The sequence below is a fragment of the Condylura cristata genome, unplaced genomic scaffold, assembly GCF_000260355.1.
Source record: "Condylura cristata isolate star-nosed mole 26May11 unplaced genomic scaffold, ConCri1.0 scaffold00045, whole genome shotgun sequence".
NCBI classification, from domain to species: Eukaryota; Metazoa; Chordata; class Mammalia; order Eulipotyphla; family Talpidae; genus Condylura; species Condylura cristata.
Window position 1 is genome coordinate 2,765,649 of NW_004567146.1, and position 17,088 is coordinate 2,782,736.

Here is a 17,088-nt window from a genome sequence, read left to right on the forward strand (position 1 = left end):
CTTCCCTACCCTCTCTAGAGGTCTCCAGATAACAGCTATGACTGTGCCAGCTCATGGTTCATACTGAGAGGCACCTAGAAAGAGGGGAGAAGGTGGGGGTTGGGGGGTGAGGAGGGCAGATGGCAAGTAGTTGGAGTTGAGGCATCAGGCATCGTGGTGACCAGCAAACAGCTGTTTCTGCCTGCAAAGAGGCCCCCCCCCCTTCTCACAGCATCCTCTGCTTTCTATGGACTGAACCCCTGAGGCTCCTCCCACTCTTCCTGAGCCACACCTCTTGTAGTCTCTATAAGACTGCACCCCAAGGACCCTGGAATTGGAGAAGCTCCTCTCTCTCACAGAGACCAAGTAGACGCCCAGGTGAGTGCCCACCGGGGGTCTCTGAGCTGCTTCTGTTGAGGGTGGAGAGGAAGAGCAGGAAGGGAGAGGCCAGCGCTGAGGCAGCTTGGGCCAGGCAGGGCCGGGCGGGTAGAGCTGGCAGCTGCAAAGGGGCCCCGTGGGGCTGGACGGGAGCTGCCCTGGGTGGGAGGGTGTGCATCTCCCTGGGGAGCACATGGCGTCTCCCTGAGGACAGTGTCAGCCCCTGGGCAGAGTGTCCCTTGAGCTGGTGGACTGCAGGGCCCGTCAGCCTGGTCCTTAGTGTCAGGGCAGCCAGGGTGTATGTGACAGGGTCCTCTAAGGAGGTGGCTGAGCCCTGGGTACACCTGTATTTCACATCATAGCACCTCAGTAGCACAGACAGGCCTGCCTGGTGTGGGTCACTTTGGTGTCACCCACAAGGGGAACATGGAGTTTCTCTAGTCAGCAGGAGTAAAACACTCTTGAGGGCATATAGTGTCTCATATTGGCAGGTCTCAGGAAGAGTGACTATCTTATAACCTGAAGGAACCCAGGGTGGAAGCCCATGGGTGGGGGTGGAATCCTTTCCTAAGGGGCAGCTTTTCCTCCTCTCTCCTTTCCCAGGTGGCCCCCAGGGAATCGAGGCCACCATGGCCCTGAAGACCCTCGTCCTGTTCTCCCTGCTGGTCCTGGGGCTGCTGGTGATCGTGGGGGCCCAGCCTCCTGCTTTCAAGAGGTTCCAGGAGAGGCACATGGATACTGGTCCTGGCCCTTTCGACCCCCCCTACTGCAACAAGACCATGTACCAAAGGAATCTTTTAAAGAGGAACTTCAACACCTTTGTGCATGAGTCCCTTAAGGATGTACACGATGTCTGCTGGGAGGAAAACTACATATTCAAAAATAGAACGTGTAACAACTGCCACAAGAGTAGTAATCGAATGAGCATCACAGAGTGTAGTATAATAGGCAGGAACCCCATCAGGTACCGGACCAAAAATAGCAAGAAGTACATCGTCATTGCCTGTGATGGGATTTGGCCCGTCCACTTTGATGGTTCCGAGTAGGTCTCCTGCAGAGCCTGGATAGAGATCCCCGGCCCCACCCGCAGCCTCCTGCCCTGTTGGCTGTGGCCCCTCCTCTCTCATCTCTTCCCTTCACCCTGCAGGCAAAATCCAGGTTGGCTCCTGGCCTCCCTAGCCAGCATCCCTGCCTGAGGCTTGTGCCCGTGGCCTTGGGGTGAGACCCAGCTTCCTGTCCCCATGTTAATTCCCCCACTGCTTCTTTCAATAAAATGCACTTGCAAACTGAAGTTGCCCCCTCTGGGGGTGTCTGTGTGATGCTTCCCTGCAGGGGCTGGGACCAGGGATCTGGGCAGCACAGGGAGGAGTCAGGTGTCCGCTCCTCTGATTCAGTTCTCGGGACCTCAGAGACTCCTTTCCTGTGGAGTCTTAGATGACAGCTGAATTAAAAAAAATTTTATTTGTTTATACATGCAGAATGGGGTATAGGTGAGAGGTGTGGGGCAGTGAGAGGCTTCACCAGAGACAGAGTGGGGAGCGGAACAGGCAGACTGAAGAAGTACACTGCTGAGGGGGGCAGCAGGTGGGTCATAGAGGTCTGCGCGGCATGTGGGTTACTTCCTGGCCAGGTATTGAATTCCCTCCGAAGCAGCTGCTCCTAACTTCACAGTGTTGCACTTGAAGCTGTTGCACTACCCGGGCTTCAAGGGGAAGCTTTTCATTGTGGGCTGTTTCACATAGAAGTAGTTGTGGAACTGGGTGCCTAGGTGGGGGTTGTGCTTGGTAACTCATAGCTAGAGAGAGGTGACCTTGTCCGAGATTAACTGTGGTGTTATAAACCAATATTCTCTCATTAAAAGTTATTAAAACTTTTAATGAGATACATTCTGAGATTTGGGGCACAGAAGAATGGTGGGGACAATGGAGTCCATTCCCTTGGCCGTGACAATACCCCGCTGATCTCCACCAGAGAGGTGTCATCTGGTAACACAGGTACTCACTGCCTTCCTGTTTCTAGCACATCAGTCTCCATTTTCTTCCCTTTGGATATTTCTGTCCTACCCACACTCCCTGCCCCCTGAAATAAAAACTAAGACATAATATTTTGCTGAGTTGTTTTGAGTTTTAAATGTCACAAAACAAGCTACTATTCAAGGTGGTTTTGCCCCTCAGTAACTAAATTTTGCCCACTAAGAGCACTATTGCTTCTGTTGAGAAAGCTGCTATTAGATGACCTCTTAAAACCCCTCCTCCAAGGAGCTTTCATGGCTAACACAGAACTGAACACAACAGTCAACTGCACCCCCTGGCCCCTCACCTATGGCAGAGTGACATGCCTGGGCCTCGCAATTTATGCCTACTGCAAAGAGAAATTGGTTTAAAAACACAAGAAATGACATAAAATATATATAAGTAAAAGACAAATAATAAAAACACAACAGTCATATTTTAGAAATTGCCTCACCAGTTATCCATAAAAATGTCAAATCATAGAAGCAAGGACATTTGGGAAATTGTCACAGCTGAGAGGAGCTAAAGTGTCAGGACAACTCAGGGTGAAGTGGTTTTCTGGGCGGAGCCTGGCACAGGAAGACACACTGAACCCCAGGAAACCTGACCACAGTGTGGGTTTGGTAGGTGACACAATAATAAACAGCCCTGAACCCCTAGCCTCGCTCTACCTGGAGATCGACACTTGGGATCCCCATGGGCACCTTGGACAGAAGCACAGCTGGGCCTGGGGGCATAGTCCAGATGTGGAGTAGCAGCTGCTGGGCTGAGGTGTAGCCAGGCTGATTCCCAGGCTCTGGCCAGTGTGTGAGTATAGGATAAGAACTGAAACCCGATGCATTCGCGCTGGTCAGTGTTTCTCTTCCAAAAGTGTGTGTGAAATTCCCCTCTTTGGGGTGCTTATACATAAATGAGGGAAAAGTAATTCAGCCAAATGAGGTTAGGGGCGATGAGGCTGCCCCTTCTGGGCTTGTCCTTTGGGCCAGTTTCTTTCTGGTCCTCAGATTCTTCATCTACAAACTGACCATAACAGCTGCCGTCCACCGTGTTGGTTCCCAAAGCAGCAGTCGCATTTCCTCAGGGGAGTCACCCTGACCCACACTCTCGCCCTTGTTAGCCCTCTCATGGCCTGGATGCCCCTTCCTCCATGGATCTGGTCAAAATACTTTTTAGAACAGAGTTGGAAAGGACCCCTCTATCTTGTTCTCCTTCACTGTCACAGGTCTCCCGTCCTCCCGACACTGGAGACACCAGGTATGTGAGGGGCTTCCCCACGGCAGTCTTTCTCTGTGACAGTGGCTGGGTGTCCCACTGTTTACTCAATTCTGTCACCTCTACCTGGAGGGAAGAATATGATGTCGTGAGATAGGTTCTCTATCTGATCTCCACAAGGGATTAGGGGTTTTGTTCTATCTTTTGTTCCTCTACATAACCCTTACCTGCAGGTCAAGTTGTAATATAGCTAAACTGCCACAAGCTCATTTTGAAGCCCCGAGTGATGGTAAAGGGTGGGCAGGAAGTGGCCAGGACCAGATCACCTAGGCTAAAGTAGAGGCTTCGTCCTCTTCCTGGCTGAGGCACTCCTGTTTCTTCTTCTTCTTCTGAACTGGGAAACCCTCCCCTGGGCACAGCTACACCTCTCTTCCCTACCCTCTCTAGAGGTCTCCAGATAACAGCTATGACTGTGCCAGCTCATGGTTCATACTGAGAGGCACCTAGAAAGAGGGGAGAAGGTGAGGGTTGGGGGGTGAGGAGGGCAGATGGCTAGTAGTTGGAGTTGAGGCATCAGGCATCATGGTGACCTGCAAACAGCTGACTCCGCCTGCAGAGAGGGCCCCCCCTTCTCATAGCATCCTCTGTTTTCTCTGGACTGAACCCCTGAGGCTCCTCCCACTCTTCCTGAGCCACATCTCTTATAGTCTCTATAAGTCTGCACCCCAAGGACCCTGGAATCGCAGAATCTCCTCTCTCTCCCAGAGACCAAGCTAGATGCCCAGGTGAGTGCCCACCGGGGGTCTCTGAGCTGCTTCTGTTGAGGGTGGAGAGGAAGAGCAGGAGGGGAGAGGCCAGTGCTGAGTCAGCTTGGGCCAGGCAGAGCCAGGACGGGTAGAGCTGGCAGCTGCAAAGGGGCCCCATGGGGCTGGACAGGAGCTGCTCCGGGGTGGGAGGGCGAGCATCTCCCTGGGGAGCACATGGCATCTCCCTGAGGCCAGTGTCAGCCCCTGGGCAGAGTGTCCCTTTAACTGGTGGACAGCAGGGCCCGTCAGCCTGGTCCTCAGTGTGAGGGCAGTGTCAGGGTATATGTGACAGGGTGTGTTCTAGCTTAAGGTCCTTGACATAGCCCTTACCTAGCGGTCCAATAGTCACTGTAGGTAAACCTACTGCACACTCATTTTCAAGGCTCTGAAGTGGGGTTGAAGGTGGGTAGGATTGTGGTGGCCCAGGCAAAAACGAGGCTCCTTCTCTTCCTTGTTCAGGCAGGTCCCCCACCCTTCTTCTCCATAACTGGGAACTGGACACCTCTCTTCCCATCTCATGTGAAAGCATCCTCTAAGGAGGCGGCTGAGCACAGTGTATATCTGTTTTTCACCTCACAGCACCTCAGTAGGGTGTCACCCACAAGGGGAACATGGAGTTTCTCTAGTCAGGCAAAGAAGCTCTTTAGAACAAATAGTGTCTGATACTTGTCAGGTCTCAGGAAGAATGACTGTCTTGCTGACCTAGACATCAATGGGGAGCCCAGGGGTGGGAGTGGGGTCCTTTCCTAAGGGGCAGCTTTTCCTCCTCTCTCCTTTCCCAGTTGGCCCCCAGAAAAGTGAGGTCACCATGGCTCTGAAGACCTGTGTCCTGTTTTCCCTGCTTGTCCTGGGTCTGCTGGTGATTGTGAGGGCCCAGCTTTCTTTTAAAGAGAAGTTCAAGAGGTTCCAGAAATATCACATGGATTCCAGTAATGGCCACTTCCCTGCTGACTACTGCAACAGGATCATGAAGCAAAGGAAACCTTTAAAAAGAACATCAACACCTTTGTGCACGAATCCCTTCAGGCTGTCATAGATGTCTGCAAGAACACAGAATCTCCTGCAAAAACCAATGACTAACTGCCATAAGAGTAAGAAGAAAATGAACATCACAGAGTGCAATCTGACAAGCCGTAAGCCCCCTAACTACAAGACCGTCAACAGCATGAAGCACATCATCATTGCCTGTGAGGGGAAGCGTCCTTTGCCCGTCCACTTTGATAATTCTGTGTCGGTCTCCAGCTGAGGCTGGATAGAGATGCCCCCTAACCCCCACCTCTGTGCTGGTGCCTGTGGCTCCTACTTCTGGGCTCTTCCCTCTTCACCTGAAGGGAAACTCAAGCTGGCGCCTGGGCTTCCCACCCGGCATCCCTGCGTGAGGCTTGTACCTGTGGCCATGGGAGTGGTGGGAACACAGCTTATGTGGCCTCATGGTAACCTCCTCAGTGCTTCTTTCAATAAAATGCATTGCAATTGAAGCTGCCCCATCCAGGGATGTCTGTGTGATGCTTCTCTGCAGGGGTTGGGACTGGGGATCTGGGAGCCCTGTGAGCAGCATGGGGAGGAATCAGGTGCCTGCTCCTCTAGCTGAGCAATCAGGGACCTCACAGATCCTTCCTTGGAGAGCCTTAAATGAAAGCTGAATTTTTCAAATAAAGATATATTTATTTATCCATACAGAAAGGGGTGCAGGCCTGAGGTACGCTGCAGTGGGAGGATTCACCAGAGACAGAGTGGGGAACAGAGCAGGCAGATCGAGGAAGTACACTTGAGACAGGAGAGGGTGCTGTGTCATGTGGGTCACCTCCGGGACCGGGATTGAACTCCTGCTGAATTGGCTCTGCCAGCTTCACAGTGCTGCACTCTAAGCCGTTGTTGCACCATCAGGGAGGGCCTGAAAGGTGAAATTTTAATTGTGGGCTGTTTCAGATAAAAGTGAGTTGTGGAATTGGGCATCTAGGTGGGACTGTGGTTGATAACTCAAATCTAGAGAGGGGTGACCCTGTGTTGAGTACCAAATGTGATGTTGCAAACATCATTACCTCATTAAAATAACCTTAGGGCCCTCCCTGGTGGCACAGGGGGGTTAAAGCACAGCAATAAGAAGTTAAAGCCACTTCCGCATGAGTTAGATCCCCACCCTGGAGGTGATCCACACGGCTCAGTAGACCTCTCCTGACCCGCCCGCTGCTCCCCTCAGCAGTGTACTTCGTCAGTCTGCCTGTCCTGATCCCCACCCTGTCCCTGGTAAATCCTCAAACTATCCCTGCACCTCTGACCTGTACTCCAGTTCTGTATGCATGCATAAATAAATCTTTACCAAAAAAATAATCTTATAACTTTAAAATGAGATACATTCTCATTGGTACAGAAAAGAAAGGCAGAGACCATGGAGCCCATTTCCTTGCCATGACAAAATCCCCTCCACCCCTTCCAGGGAGGTGTCACCCTGTAACACAGGTACTCATTGCCTTCCTGTTTCTAGGAAATCAATCTCAACTTTTTTTCTGTTTAGCTATTTCTGTCCTACCCATACTCTCCCTCCCCTGAAATAAAAACGAAGACATAATATTTTGTTGGGTTATTTTGAGTTTTCAGAGTCAAAAATCTAGATGCTATTGAAATTTTTACCCACTCAATAGTTAAACTTTGCCCTTTAAGAGCACTACTGCTTCTGTTGAGAAAGCAACTATTATATAATCTTCTTAAAATTCCTCTCCAGTCCCTCCCTGGTGGCGCAGCAGGTTAAAGCACAGCGCTAAGAAGCTAAAGCCACTTCAGTATGAGTTCGATTCCCGCCTGCCCCGGAGGTGACAATATGGTGCGGCAGACCTCTCCTGACCTGCCCGCTGCTCCCCTCAGGAAGCCTGACCACGGTGTGGGTTTTGTGGGTGACACAATAATAAACCGCCCCGAAATCCCCCGCCTTGCTCTACCAGGAGATGGATACTTGGGACTCCCAGGGTCACCTTGGACAGAAGCGCAGCTGGCCCTGGGGGCGGAGTCCAGATGCTGAGCAGCAGCTGCTGGGCTGAGGTGTAGCCAGGCTGATTTCCAGGCTCTGGCCAGTGTGTGAGGACAGGAGCACTGGGAGGCAAAGGCAGGACATGTGTGCTAAGAGCTGAAACCCGATGCATTCACGCTGGTCAGTGTTTCTCTTCCAAAAGTGTGTGTGAAAGTCCCCTCTTTGGGGTGCTTATACATAAATGAGGGAAAAGTAATTCAGCCAAATGAGGTTAGGGGCGATGAGGCAGCCCTTCTGGGCTGTCCTTTGGGTCAGTTTCTTTCTGGTCCTCAGATTCTTCATCTATAATCTGACTATAACAGCTGCCGTCCACCGTGTTGGTTCCCAAAGCAGCTGCAGCGTTTCCTCAGGGGAGCTGCCCTGACCCACACTTTCGCCCTTGTTAGCCCTCTCATGGCCTGGATGTCTCTTCCTCCATGGCTCTGGTCAAAATACTTTTTAGAACAGAGTTGGAAAGGACCCCTCTATCTTGTTCTCCTTCACTGTCACAGGCCTCCTGTCCTCCCGACATGGTGACACCAGGTATGTGAGGGGCTTCCCCACGGCAGCCTTTCTCTGTGACACTGGCTGGGTGTCCCACTGTTTACTCAATTCTGTCACCTCTACCTGGAGGGAAGAATATGATGTCGTGAGATAGGTTCTCTATCTGATCTCCACAAGGGTTTAGGGGTTTTGTTTTATCTTTAGTTCCTCTACATAACCCTTACCGCAGGTCAAATTGTAATGTAGCTAAATGCCTCGAGCTCATTTTCAAGCCCCGAGTGATGGTGAAGGGTGGGCAGGAAGTGGCCAGGACCGAGTCACCTAGACTAAAGTAGAGGCTTCTTCCTCTTCCTGGCTCAGGCACTCCTGCTTCTTCTGCAGAACTAGGAAACCCTCCATGGGCACAGCTGACACCTTTCTTACCCACCCTTTCTGTCTCCAAATAACTGCTATGACTGTGCCAGCTCATGGTTCATACTGAGAGGCACCAGGCAACCATCTTCTGAGCGTCACTTCCTGTCAGCACATGTCCAGTCACCTGGGCAGCCTTGGGTAGGTGCGCAGAGTGAGGGGTGCGCGGGAGGAACATCTATTTCGAGAAGACTTGCTGTGCCTTAGACTGACGCTTTCTCCGCTAGTTTGATCCGGACCTCCAATCCTGATCCTGCTGAGTTGCTGCTGTGACTCAGGGCTCCACTTCCTTCTCCTGCAGAGGCGCAGCCGCTACCTGGCCGGCAGGGGGCGCCATGGGCCGTGCCGCGCGAGAGCATGCACTGCTGCTCACTGAGGTTTTCAGGGGCTTTTTTATTAACCTTCAGCCTAGAGATAAACATCAGAAAGCAGCCACGTGGGATTTAAGTATCTCAAATACAAGACTCCAACCTATCTTCCCTGTTTCGGATCCCAATTTTGTCTCCTTGTGCTCTCTGCTGGGGAGAATCACACTCCTCTAGCAGGACTCAGTGGACATATCTGAGGAGCCCTGTGCAGTCCAGGGCAGATGAGGCAGACCCTGGTGAGCGAGCAGAGGTCCCCGGAGCTCTGTGCCAGGAAATAAAACTCTCAGTGAGGCCAAAGATGGTTGCTCTCCTGTATGGTTTCAGGCTTCATTCCATCAGCACTGCTATAAAGTAAGCTTTACTTAAATTAACTTATTAAACCTTCACAGCACCCCATAGGTAGACACTATTATCCTCATTTTACAAGTGAGCAAACAGGGACTCCTGTAGCTAAACACTGTAGGAAATTTAGGAGCATCTCAAAACTGGGAAGGTTTCATCTGTTTTTAGCTTCCTCTTGAGGAAATTGGTACATGGTATATTTAGGGTAGTTCTTGCCTTCTTGTAGCTGGTGTTTCTTCTTCTATGACATAGAAATAATCATGCAGGATGATCTAGTTTTATTTTCAGGTTTACTTTCTAGCTAGATTGTTAATCAGACATGTACTCCAGGGTGTTAGAGAGGAAGGAGATGAGACTCTCGCCCCTTCCATCCTGAGGGCCCCTGGCATTTCCCTCTTGTGAATCCCATCCAAGTAATCAGCCAGTTTACATTTGTCCACTAATACTGACCACAGTATGTGCAGTTGCTCTGCAGCACCTCTGTTACTGCTTTCATGGTGTTGTGTCTACCTGAGCACTGCACATTCGGGTCCCCTGTCAGTTGGTCACATCCGTCTCCCAGCGTCAGGGCGTCTTCACGGGGCTGGAACCTCAGGCAGCTGCCAGTGCTGTGTGGCCGCGTGTGCTCAGGCAGAGGGAGGCTGGCTCCCTCTGCAGCTCCTTTACCCCTTTCCCACAGCCGCTTCTCAGCGCTGCCTCCTTGAGAGGCTCAACTGCCACCCCTTGCTCCCCGGGCCGGCGGTCTCCAGGGCGGTGGGGGGCTGCTGTGGGGCTGAGCATCACCCCAACATGTGGGCTGGTCACTCTGCCAGCGACTGTGCTTGGGAAGCCGAGTGGAGTCGAGGTGCTGAGGAGTCACCGAGGCTGGAGCAGGAGGAATTTCTTGTGTTTTGGGTGTTTACTGAGGTGTCTGATAAGACTCGAAAACCTTTTGGTTTGGACGCGAACACAGAAGCCTGTGTTACCCTGAGTCAAAGGACTACTGTGAGAGTCTTATGTGAATCTCTTTCTTATTGTGTATTTTAGCTTAAATGTGTTTATTTATTCATTTATTTTTGCATAAAAGAACTTGAGTTTAAGCCAGAGGTGGCAGTGGGGTAGTGGTAATAATACAGTTACAAATGACCAGTCTCTCAGATAAGCATGAACAGGTTTGTCTTTCCCCTATTTCTTGCCATTTTTTTCCACTTGTTTCACAGGTTTGCCTTCTCTTATTCCAAGGAAAACAAGGACAACAGCAGTTGTCACCCCAACTACTTCATCTTCAGGAAGACGTTGTAAAAAGCAAGCTGGTGCCCCCCTGTCTCCCTGCTGACCCTCCCCTGCTCCCATTTGCAGACCCTTACTCACCGCCCCCCTTTGATTCCCCTGTGTTTAAATAACGCTGCCCTCTGCCAAAGAGCAGGACAGTGGTCTTTCAGACAGGAGTCTGCTGCCCTCATTTGTCAACAAGTTAAACCACTTTCCTTTCCCTCAAACTGTTTCCTTTTATTGACTGCGAGGTACAGACCACTCTTTGTATCAGCAAGAGTCACCAGAGACAAAGCAGGCAGCAGAAAAGGGTGACATCCTGAAATCCACGGCGGAGGGAAGCAGCAGACGAGACAGGCGGGGTCGGCTGAGCCCGGTGGTCAGCTCCCTGGCCGGGATCACACTCAGGCCACAGTGGTGACTATGCTGAGACTTGAGCCCGAGGGCATTGTGGAGGGGGGTAGGGGGGACCCACTACTAAACTTTTTAGAAAACTTTGTCAGATACATTTAAAAATGTGTGCCTCAGATTGGGGTTGGGCAAGGAGTGTCAGTAATTAAATGTTGAAACAAGGTCCAAAGAGGCAGAACTGCCCGTGAGCCCACTGACTGCAGTGACTGGACCCAAATATCTCACCTGTGATCCCTGTTACTGCCTGGTGTCCACCAACATTTCAGTAGTCCAGTCCTCTCTGACTCTCAAACTCTGTGCCCACCAAATCTGTCTTCTTTAGAGTACATTGGTTCAGCTGACTCCTGTATTTTAGGAAGTAGCCAATTGTGATTTCTTTTAGATGTGAAAGAGTTATCATTTTGGGTTATATTTGGGTAATTGATGATTCTGTTTTTACTCACTTTTTTTTTCCTCCTAGGTAAAAACTGCCTTTCGATCCAACAAATTCAGAGAACGGGGGGCAAAATGTGCAGTGAATGAACCAAGATAAATACTAGAATATAATAAATCACCACACCAGGAAGCAATTTCTGTTGTTGTCCTCATGTTGCTTCTTTTCAAACATGAACAAGATTCAAAATATGTTACTCCCCCCCCATCTCAGATGTAATCGCCTGGGGCTTCCCGTCACCAAATCAATCATGTGCCATGACCAAAGTCAAAACATGTTATTTTTATAATATAATCAAATGAGGTGTGTGAATGTGTGTGTTTGTAACAATGCTAATTGTAAATTACCTAAATGTAACTATTTTAAATTTAGATCTATATGCAAACAAATACACATTTATTTCTATTTATAAACTCCTACTATTATTCTAAAAAACTTAAATAAATCTGATTCCCCCTACTTAAAAAAAATACTTAAAAATTATGCTATGGTAGTTTCTTTGTGTTCAAATTCTTAGCCATTTCCTTCATATCTCATTAATTTGCCTAAGTCTTTCTTTTAAAACAGTATCACATTGCTGGCATCATTAGCTGCTTCTACCTTGAAAATAAATATATAGATAGATAAATGTTGGTCAGTATTTAATGCCCTTTCTGCTCTTTTTTGTAGTAGACCTGATGGTTGGTCACAGAGCACAGAGGGAACTGCCCCAACATTTTAGATTTTGTCACCAAAGAATCCAGTAGTCATGGAGATCTAGACACCTTTATCATGTTAGAGAAGCATCTTTCTATTCTTGAAAGTAAATGAACATATTCTGAATCTTAGCAAGTCTTTAATCAATATGTCACTGTGATTCTGGCTTCTAAGAATCTGAGCATCCAGAGTGGCCTCTGGGTTTTCCCCTGTTTCTTTCCTGAAGATGAAAGTCAATTGAGCAGTTTAGTGAGGATATGAATCTCCTGAGCAGAGTCTCCTCATATGTGTACCAAGAAGGGAGAGAAGGGGACATTTGTGGAGAGGAAAAGGGGTCGACTGTGCTCTGGGAGTAGCTGGTGATGCTGGAGGTCTCAGAATCTAGAGCTGTCTCCTGTCACGTGGCTCCTAGTTAGTGGCTTATCGTTAAACCGAGATGGGTAGGATATCTAGAAATGTAACAGTGGAAATGGTGTGATGCCGTTACAAGTTAAGAAATAACCCCTAACTTGTCCCTTAGGGTTGTGTAACTACTACCACAAGCAATTTCATGCAACTGGCTCAAAATTCCACTCTTCAGCCAGAAACGTGATCTTCAGCCCAGGTTCTGAAGTTCTGAGAACACTAGATATTACTCATATTTTCCTCTTTGGGGTCTACTACAAGGTTGTATGACGAAGGGAGGTGTTTTTTATTCCCAAACTCAAAGCAGGTCAGCCAGAGGCCTGGACTTAGTGACCTATAAAAGGCCCACTGAAGTAAATATGAATCTTGAACTCTCCATTGGAAACGGCTGGGGTCCACTCACTTCCCCATGTATGTGGGATGTCAAGATCTGTCCTGTGGGAATGGCATTGTTTTGTTTCTTGTCATTGGGACGAACACCAGGAGAAAAGAGGATCTGGAAGTCAAGTGAGTGACACAATTCCAACGAATGGCTGCCTCAGCCTCCCCCTGCAGTAGGGGCTCTGGAGGAAGGTCCTTCACTGGTGACACTTTCATTGCTTAAGGTCAAGGTCACTGTCCATCTTTTACCTATGGATGTTTTTGAAATGATCTTTAAGATACTTCTACCTTGGCCTAAATGATTCACCTGCTCTCAGTGACATGGGGAAACTTAGAATTTTGGAAACACAGTTCATGTCATGTGTCTCTACTTCTAGAATTTTTTCTGTCTGAATTGCTCTGTCTTACTCCTTAATGAGAAAAGTTTATTGTTAGCATTCCCTCCCAACATACGCTTTCCTGTGAAGCCTGCCCAGAACCCCCTGCCTCACCCTACCCGTATCCACCTCTTTACTCCCAGTGAGCCCTAAAAACCCCACTTGACAACAGAAAACCAGCAGGTCTGGGTGCTCTGGACAAGAGGAGACAGAGCTGAGGAGTCGTGGACGTCACTGCTGTGTCATCGTCTGCTCCTGGGTCCTATCAAGGCCTGGTCTGTGTCGCCCCCGTGGGTGCTTCTGATGGGAATCCAGCTCCTGGATTTTTAACTAAATCTCATATGCAGGCGGTCCTGGGCCCAGCGTGTCCAAATATAAACACATAGGACGTGATTTTACTGTTATAGTTTGCTTGGGTATTGTCTCAAATGATTCAAATCTAACCGTTTAAAGCATCCTGATCTTCCCAGCAAGTCTCTCTCTCTTTTCCACCCGAGCTTCAAAAGTTCCTGCTGATTTCAGCCCAGGGTTTGAGCACAGCCTGCAAGGTGGTGCCCAGACTGCACCTGTGTAGACAGCATCTCACAGAGCACAGACCACTGGAGGGTCACCCATGTCTCAGGGAGATTTTTGCACCCCCAAAGCAACAGTCACAGAGTTCACATTTATTCATGCTTTCTAGCAATGCTCCAAACTGTGTTTTGCTTTATTTTGTCCAAGTAACAGATTTAACAGTCTCAAATAAACATCCCCATCTGAGACGTGAGGCAACCGAGGAAGAGGGAAATAAACTCTATAATTTGTCCTGTTTTAATCATAGTTTAAATGGAAATTATCTATACGCAGAGCAGGGAAGAATATTTATATAATATTTATGCCAGGGATATTTAAATTGTCACTTAATAGAAAGAAAAACAAAAATAAAACCATCTCTTCCTCATTTGGAAGAAATATGATGCTGTCTATATTTTCTTCAAAAGGTATTTAGGTTTTGTTCTATCCTTAGTTCTTCGACATAACCTTTACCCAGACGACAAATTGTCACTACAGAAAAACCTGCCTGTACAGGCTCATTTTCAAGTCTCCGAAGTGGGTCTGAAGGTGAACAGGAAATGGCCAGCACTGGGGAGACCAAGGCTAAAGAGAGGCTCCTTTTTGTCCTGGCTCAAGCAGGTCCCCCACCCTTCTTCTCCATAACTGGGAACTGGACACCCCTCTTCCCATCCCTCTGGTCCAGGAAAACTACTACTGGCAGATGTGGGTTCCAGCCCAGGCAGCTCAGGATCCTGGGCAGAGAGAGGGCTTCTACCCTCCCTGCCCTGAGATCACAGGTCACATGCCCCTTGTTAAACTCCAAGGGCCATTCCTTGCAAGTCGCCTGAAAAAAAAAATCAGGAGTAGTTGGGGTTCTGGCATCAAGTATCATGGTGACCAGCAAACAGCTGACTCCACATGGGAAGAGGGGCCTCTCCCAGCTGGGGGAAGCCTGGCCACATTCTCCCTTCTCAAGAAACCTCCACTTCCTCTGGACTGAACCCCTGAGGCTCCTCCCACTCTTCCTGAGCCACACCTCTTGTAGTCTCTTTAAGTCTGCACCCCAGGGACTCTGGAATTGCAGAAACTGGCCTCCTCTCTCCTCCAGAGACCAAGCTAGACGCCCAGGTGAGTGCCCACTGGGGGTCTCTGAGCTGCTTCTGTTGAGGGTGGAGAGGAAGAGCAGGAGGGGAGAGGCCAGCGCTGAGGCAGCTTGGGCCAGGCAGAGTCGGGCGGGTAGAGCTGGCAGCTGCAAAGGGGGCCTTGGGGGCTGGACAGGAGCCGCTCTGGGGTGGGAGGGCGAGCATCTCCCTGGGGAGCACATGGCGTCTCCCTGAGGCCAGTGTCAGCCCCTGGGCAGAGTGTCCCTTGGGCAGGGGACAGCAGGGCCCGTCAGCCTGGGCCTCAGTGTCAAGGCAGCCAGGGTGTATGTGACAGGGTCCTCTAAGAAGGCGGCTGAGCCCGGCGTACACCTGTATTTCACATCACAGCACCTCAGTAGCACAGACAGGCCTGCCTGGGATGGGTCACTTTGGTGTCACCCATAAGGGGAACATGGAGTTTCTCTAGTCAGCAGGAGTAAACACTCTTGAGGACATATAGTGTCTGAAGACTGGCAGCTCTCACAGGAAGAGGTGACTGTCTTATAACCTAAGAAGAACCCAGGAATGGGAGCCATTGGGTGGGAGTGGGGTCCTCTCCTAAGGGGCAGCTTTTCTTCCTTCTCCTTTCCCAGGCGGCCCCCAGGGAAGCGAGGCCACCATGGCTCTGAAGACCCTTGTCCTGTTCTCCCTGCTGGTCCTGGGGCTGCTGGTGATCGTGGGCGCCCAGCCTTCTGCTTTCTACACGTTCCAGAACAGGCACATGGATCCCGGATCCGGCCCTTTCGGCCCCCTCTACTGCAACAGGACAATGAACCGAAGGAATCTTTTAAACCGGAACTTCAACACCTTTGTGCATGAGTCCCCTGACGATGTCAAGGACGTCTGCAAGGAGAGAAACTACACCTGCAAAAACGGACAGACAAACTGCCACAAGAGTAGGAATAGAATGAGCATCTCAGATTGTAGTATAACAGGCAGGAACCCCATTAACTACCAGACCACCAACAGCAGGAAGTACATCATCATTGCCTGTGATCCAACCGGGGTTTGGCCCGTCCACTTTGATGATTCCATGTAGGTCTCCTGCAGAGCCTGGATAGAGACCCCCCAGCCCCACCCGTAGCCTCCTGCCCTGTTGGCTGTGGCCCCTCCTCTCTCATCTCTTCCCTTCACCCTGAAGGCAAAATCCAGGTTGGCTCCTGGCCTCCCTAGCCAGCATCCCAGCCTGAGGCTTGTGCCCGTGGCCTTGGGGTGAGACCCAGCTTCCTGTCCCCATGTTAATTCCCCCACTGCTTCTTTCAATAAAATGCACTTGCAACCTCAAGTTGCCCCCTCTGGGGGTGTCTGTGTGATGCTTCCCTGCAGGGGCTGGGACCAGGGATCTGGGCAGCACAGGGAGGAGTCAGGTGCCTGCTCCTTTGAGTTCTCAGGACCTCAGAGACTCCTTTCCTGGGGAGTCTTAGATGACAGCTGAATTAAAAAATATATTTATTTGCTTATACATGCAGAATGGGGTATAGGTGAGAGGTGTGGGGCAGTGAGAGGCTTCACCAGAGACAGAGTGGGGAGCGGAACAGGCAGACTGAAGAAGTACACTGCTGAGGGGGGCAGTGGGCGGGTCAAGAGAGGTCTGCCGAGCCATGTGGGTGACTTCCTGGCCAGGTATTGAATTCCCTCCGAAGCAGCTGCTCCTAACTTCACAGTGTTGCACTTGAAGCTGTTATATTACCCGGGCTTCAAGGGGAAGTTTTTCATTGTGGGCTGTTTTGCATAGAAGTAGTTGTGGAACCGTGCCTAGGTGGGGGTTGTGTTTGGTAACTCATAGCTAGAGAGAGGTGACCTTGTCCGAGATTAACTGTGGTGTTGCATACCGCCCCGAACTCCCCCACCTCACTCTACCTGGAGATGGACACTCAGGATCCCTGGAGCACCTTGGACAGAAGCACAGCTGGGCCTGGGGGCGAGTCCAGATGCTGAGCAGTAGCTGCTGGTCTGAGGTGTAGCCAGGCTGATTCCCAGGCTCTGGCCAGTGTGTGAGGACACGAGCACTGGGGAAGACAGAACAGTTCTCCATGGTGAGAACAGTTGCCCCAGGCCTGGCCAACAGCCCTCCCTGATTTGTGTGTAAAATTCCCCTCCTTTGGGATATTTTGGCATAAATGAGGGGAAAGTTTGTAATTCGGCCAGATCAAGTTAGGGCCCATGGGGCTGTCCTTCTGGGCTTGTCCTTTGGGCGAGTTTCTTTCTGGTCCTCAGATTCTTCATCTGTAATCTGACTATAACAGCTGTCGTCCACCGAGTGACCCACACTCTCGCCCTTGTTAGCCCTCTCATGGCCTCCTGGCATGCTTTCAGTCTTTAACCGCACATCAGATGGGTGATTATTCGGTCAGCGTGTATTTCCCCCACGAGGCTCTACATGAATGAGACACAGACCCTGTGTTGTCCTTAAATGGGTGAGATCCAAGAGCAGCCTGTCAC

The 17,088-nt window shown here is 50.2% G+C and overlaps 2 protein-coding genes across 2 annotated transcripts in view; both read left to right on the plus strand.

Moving 5' to 3' along the window:
- LOC101619572 (ribonuclease pancreatic-like) overlaps positions 1-1,403 on the plus strand; it is a 6,360-nt gene extending 4,957 nt beyond the window's left edge. The window contains exon 2 of the mRNA XM_004694546.2: positions 961-1,403. Within this exon, the coding sequence (XP_004694603.2) occupies positions 961-1,403 (443 nt within the window). The remainder of the gene's footprint in view (positions 1-960) is intronic.
- Positions 1,404-14,583: 13,180 nt separating this feature from the next.
- LOC101620040 (brain ribonuclease-like) lies at positions 14,584-15,931 on the plus strand. The gene is made up of 2 exons (XM_004694547.2): positions 14,584-14,632; positions 15,240-15,931. The coding sequence occupies exon 2, from the start codon at positions 15,266-15,268 to the stop codon at positions 15,683-15,685; it is 420 nt and encodes a 139-aa protein (XP_004694604.1). The 5' UTR covers positions 14,584-14,632; positions 15,240-15,265; the 3' UTR covers positions 15,686-15,931.
- The last annotated feature ends 1,157 nt before the right edge of the window (positions 15,932-17,088 follow it).

Coding starts and splice junctions, on each gene's coding strand:
- LOC101620040 (XM_004694547.2), top strand. CDS start 15,266: ATGGCTCTGAAGACCCTTGTCCTGTTCTCCCTGCTGGTCCTGGGGCTG.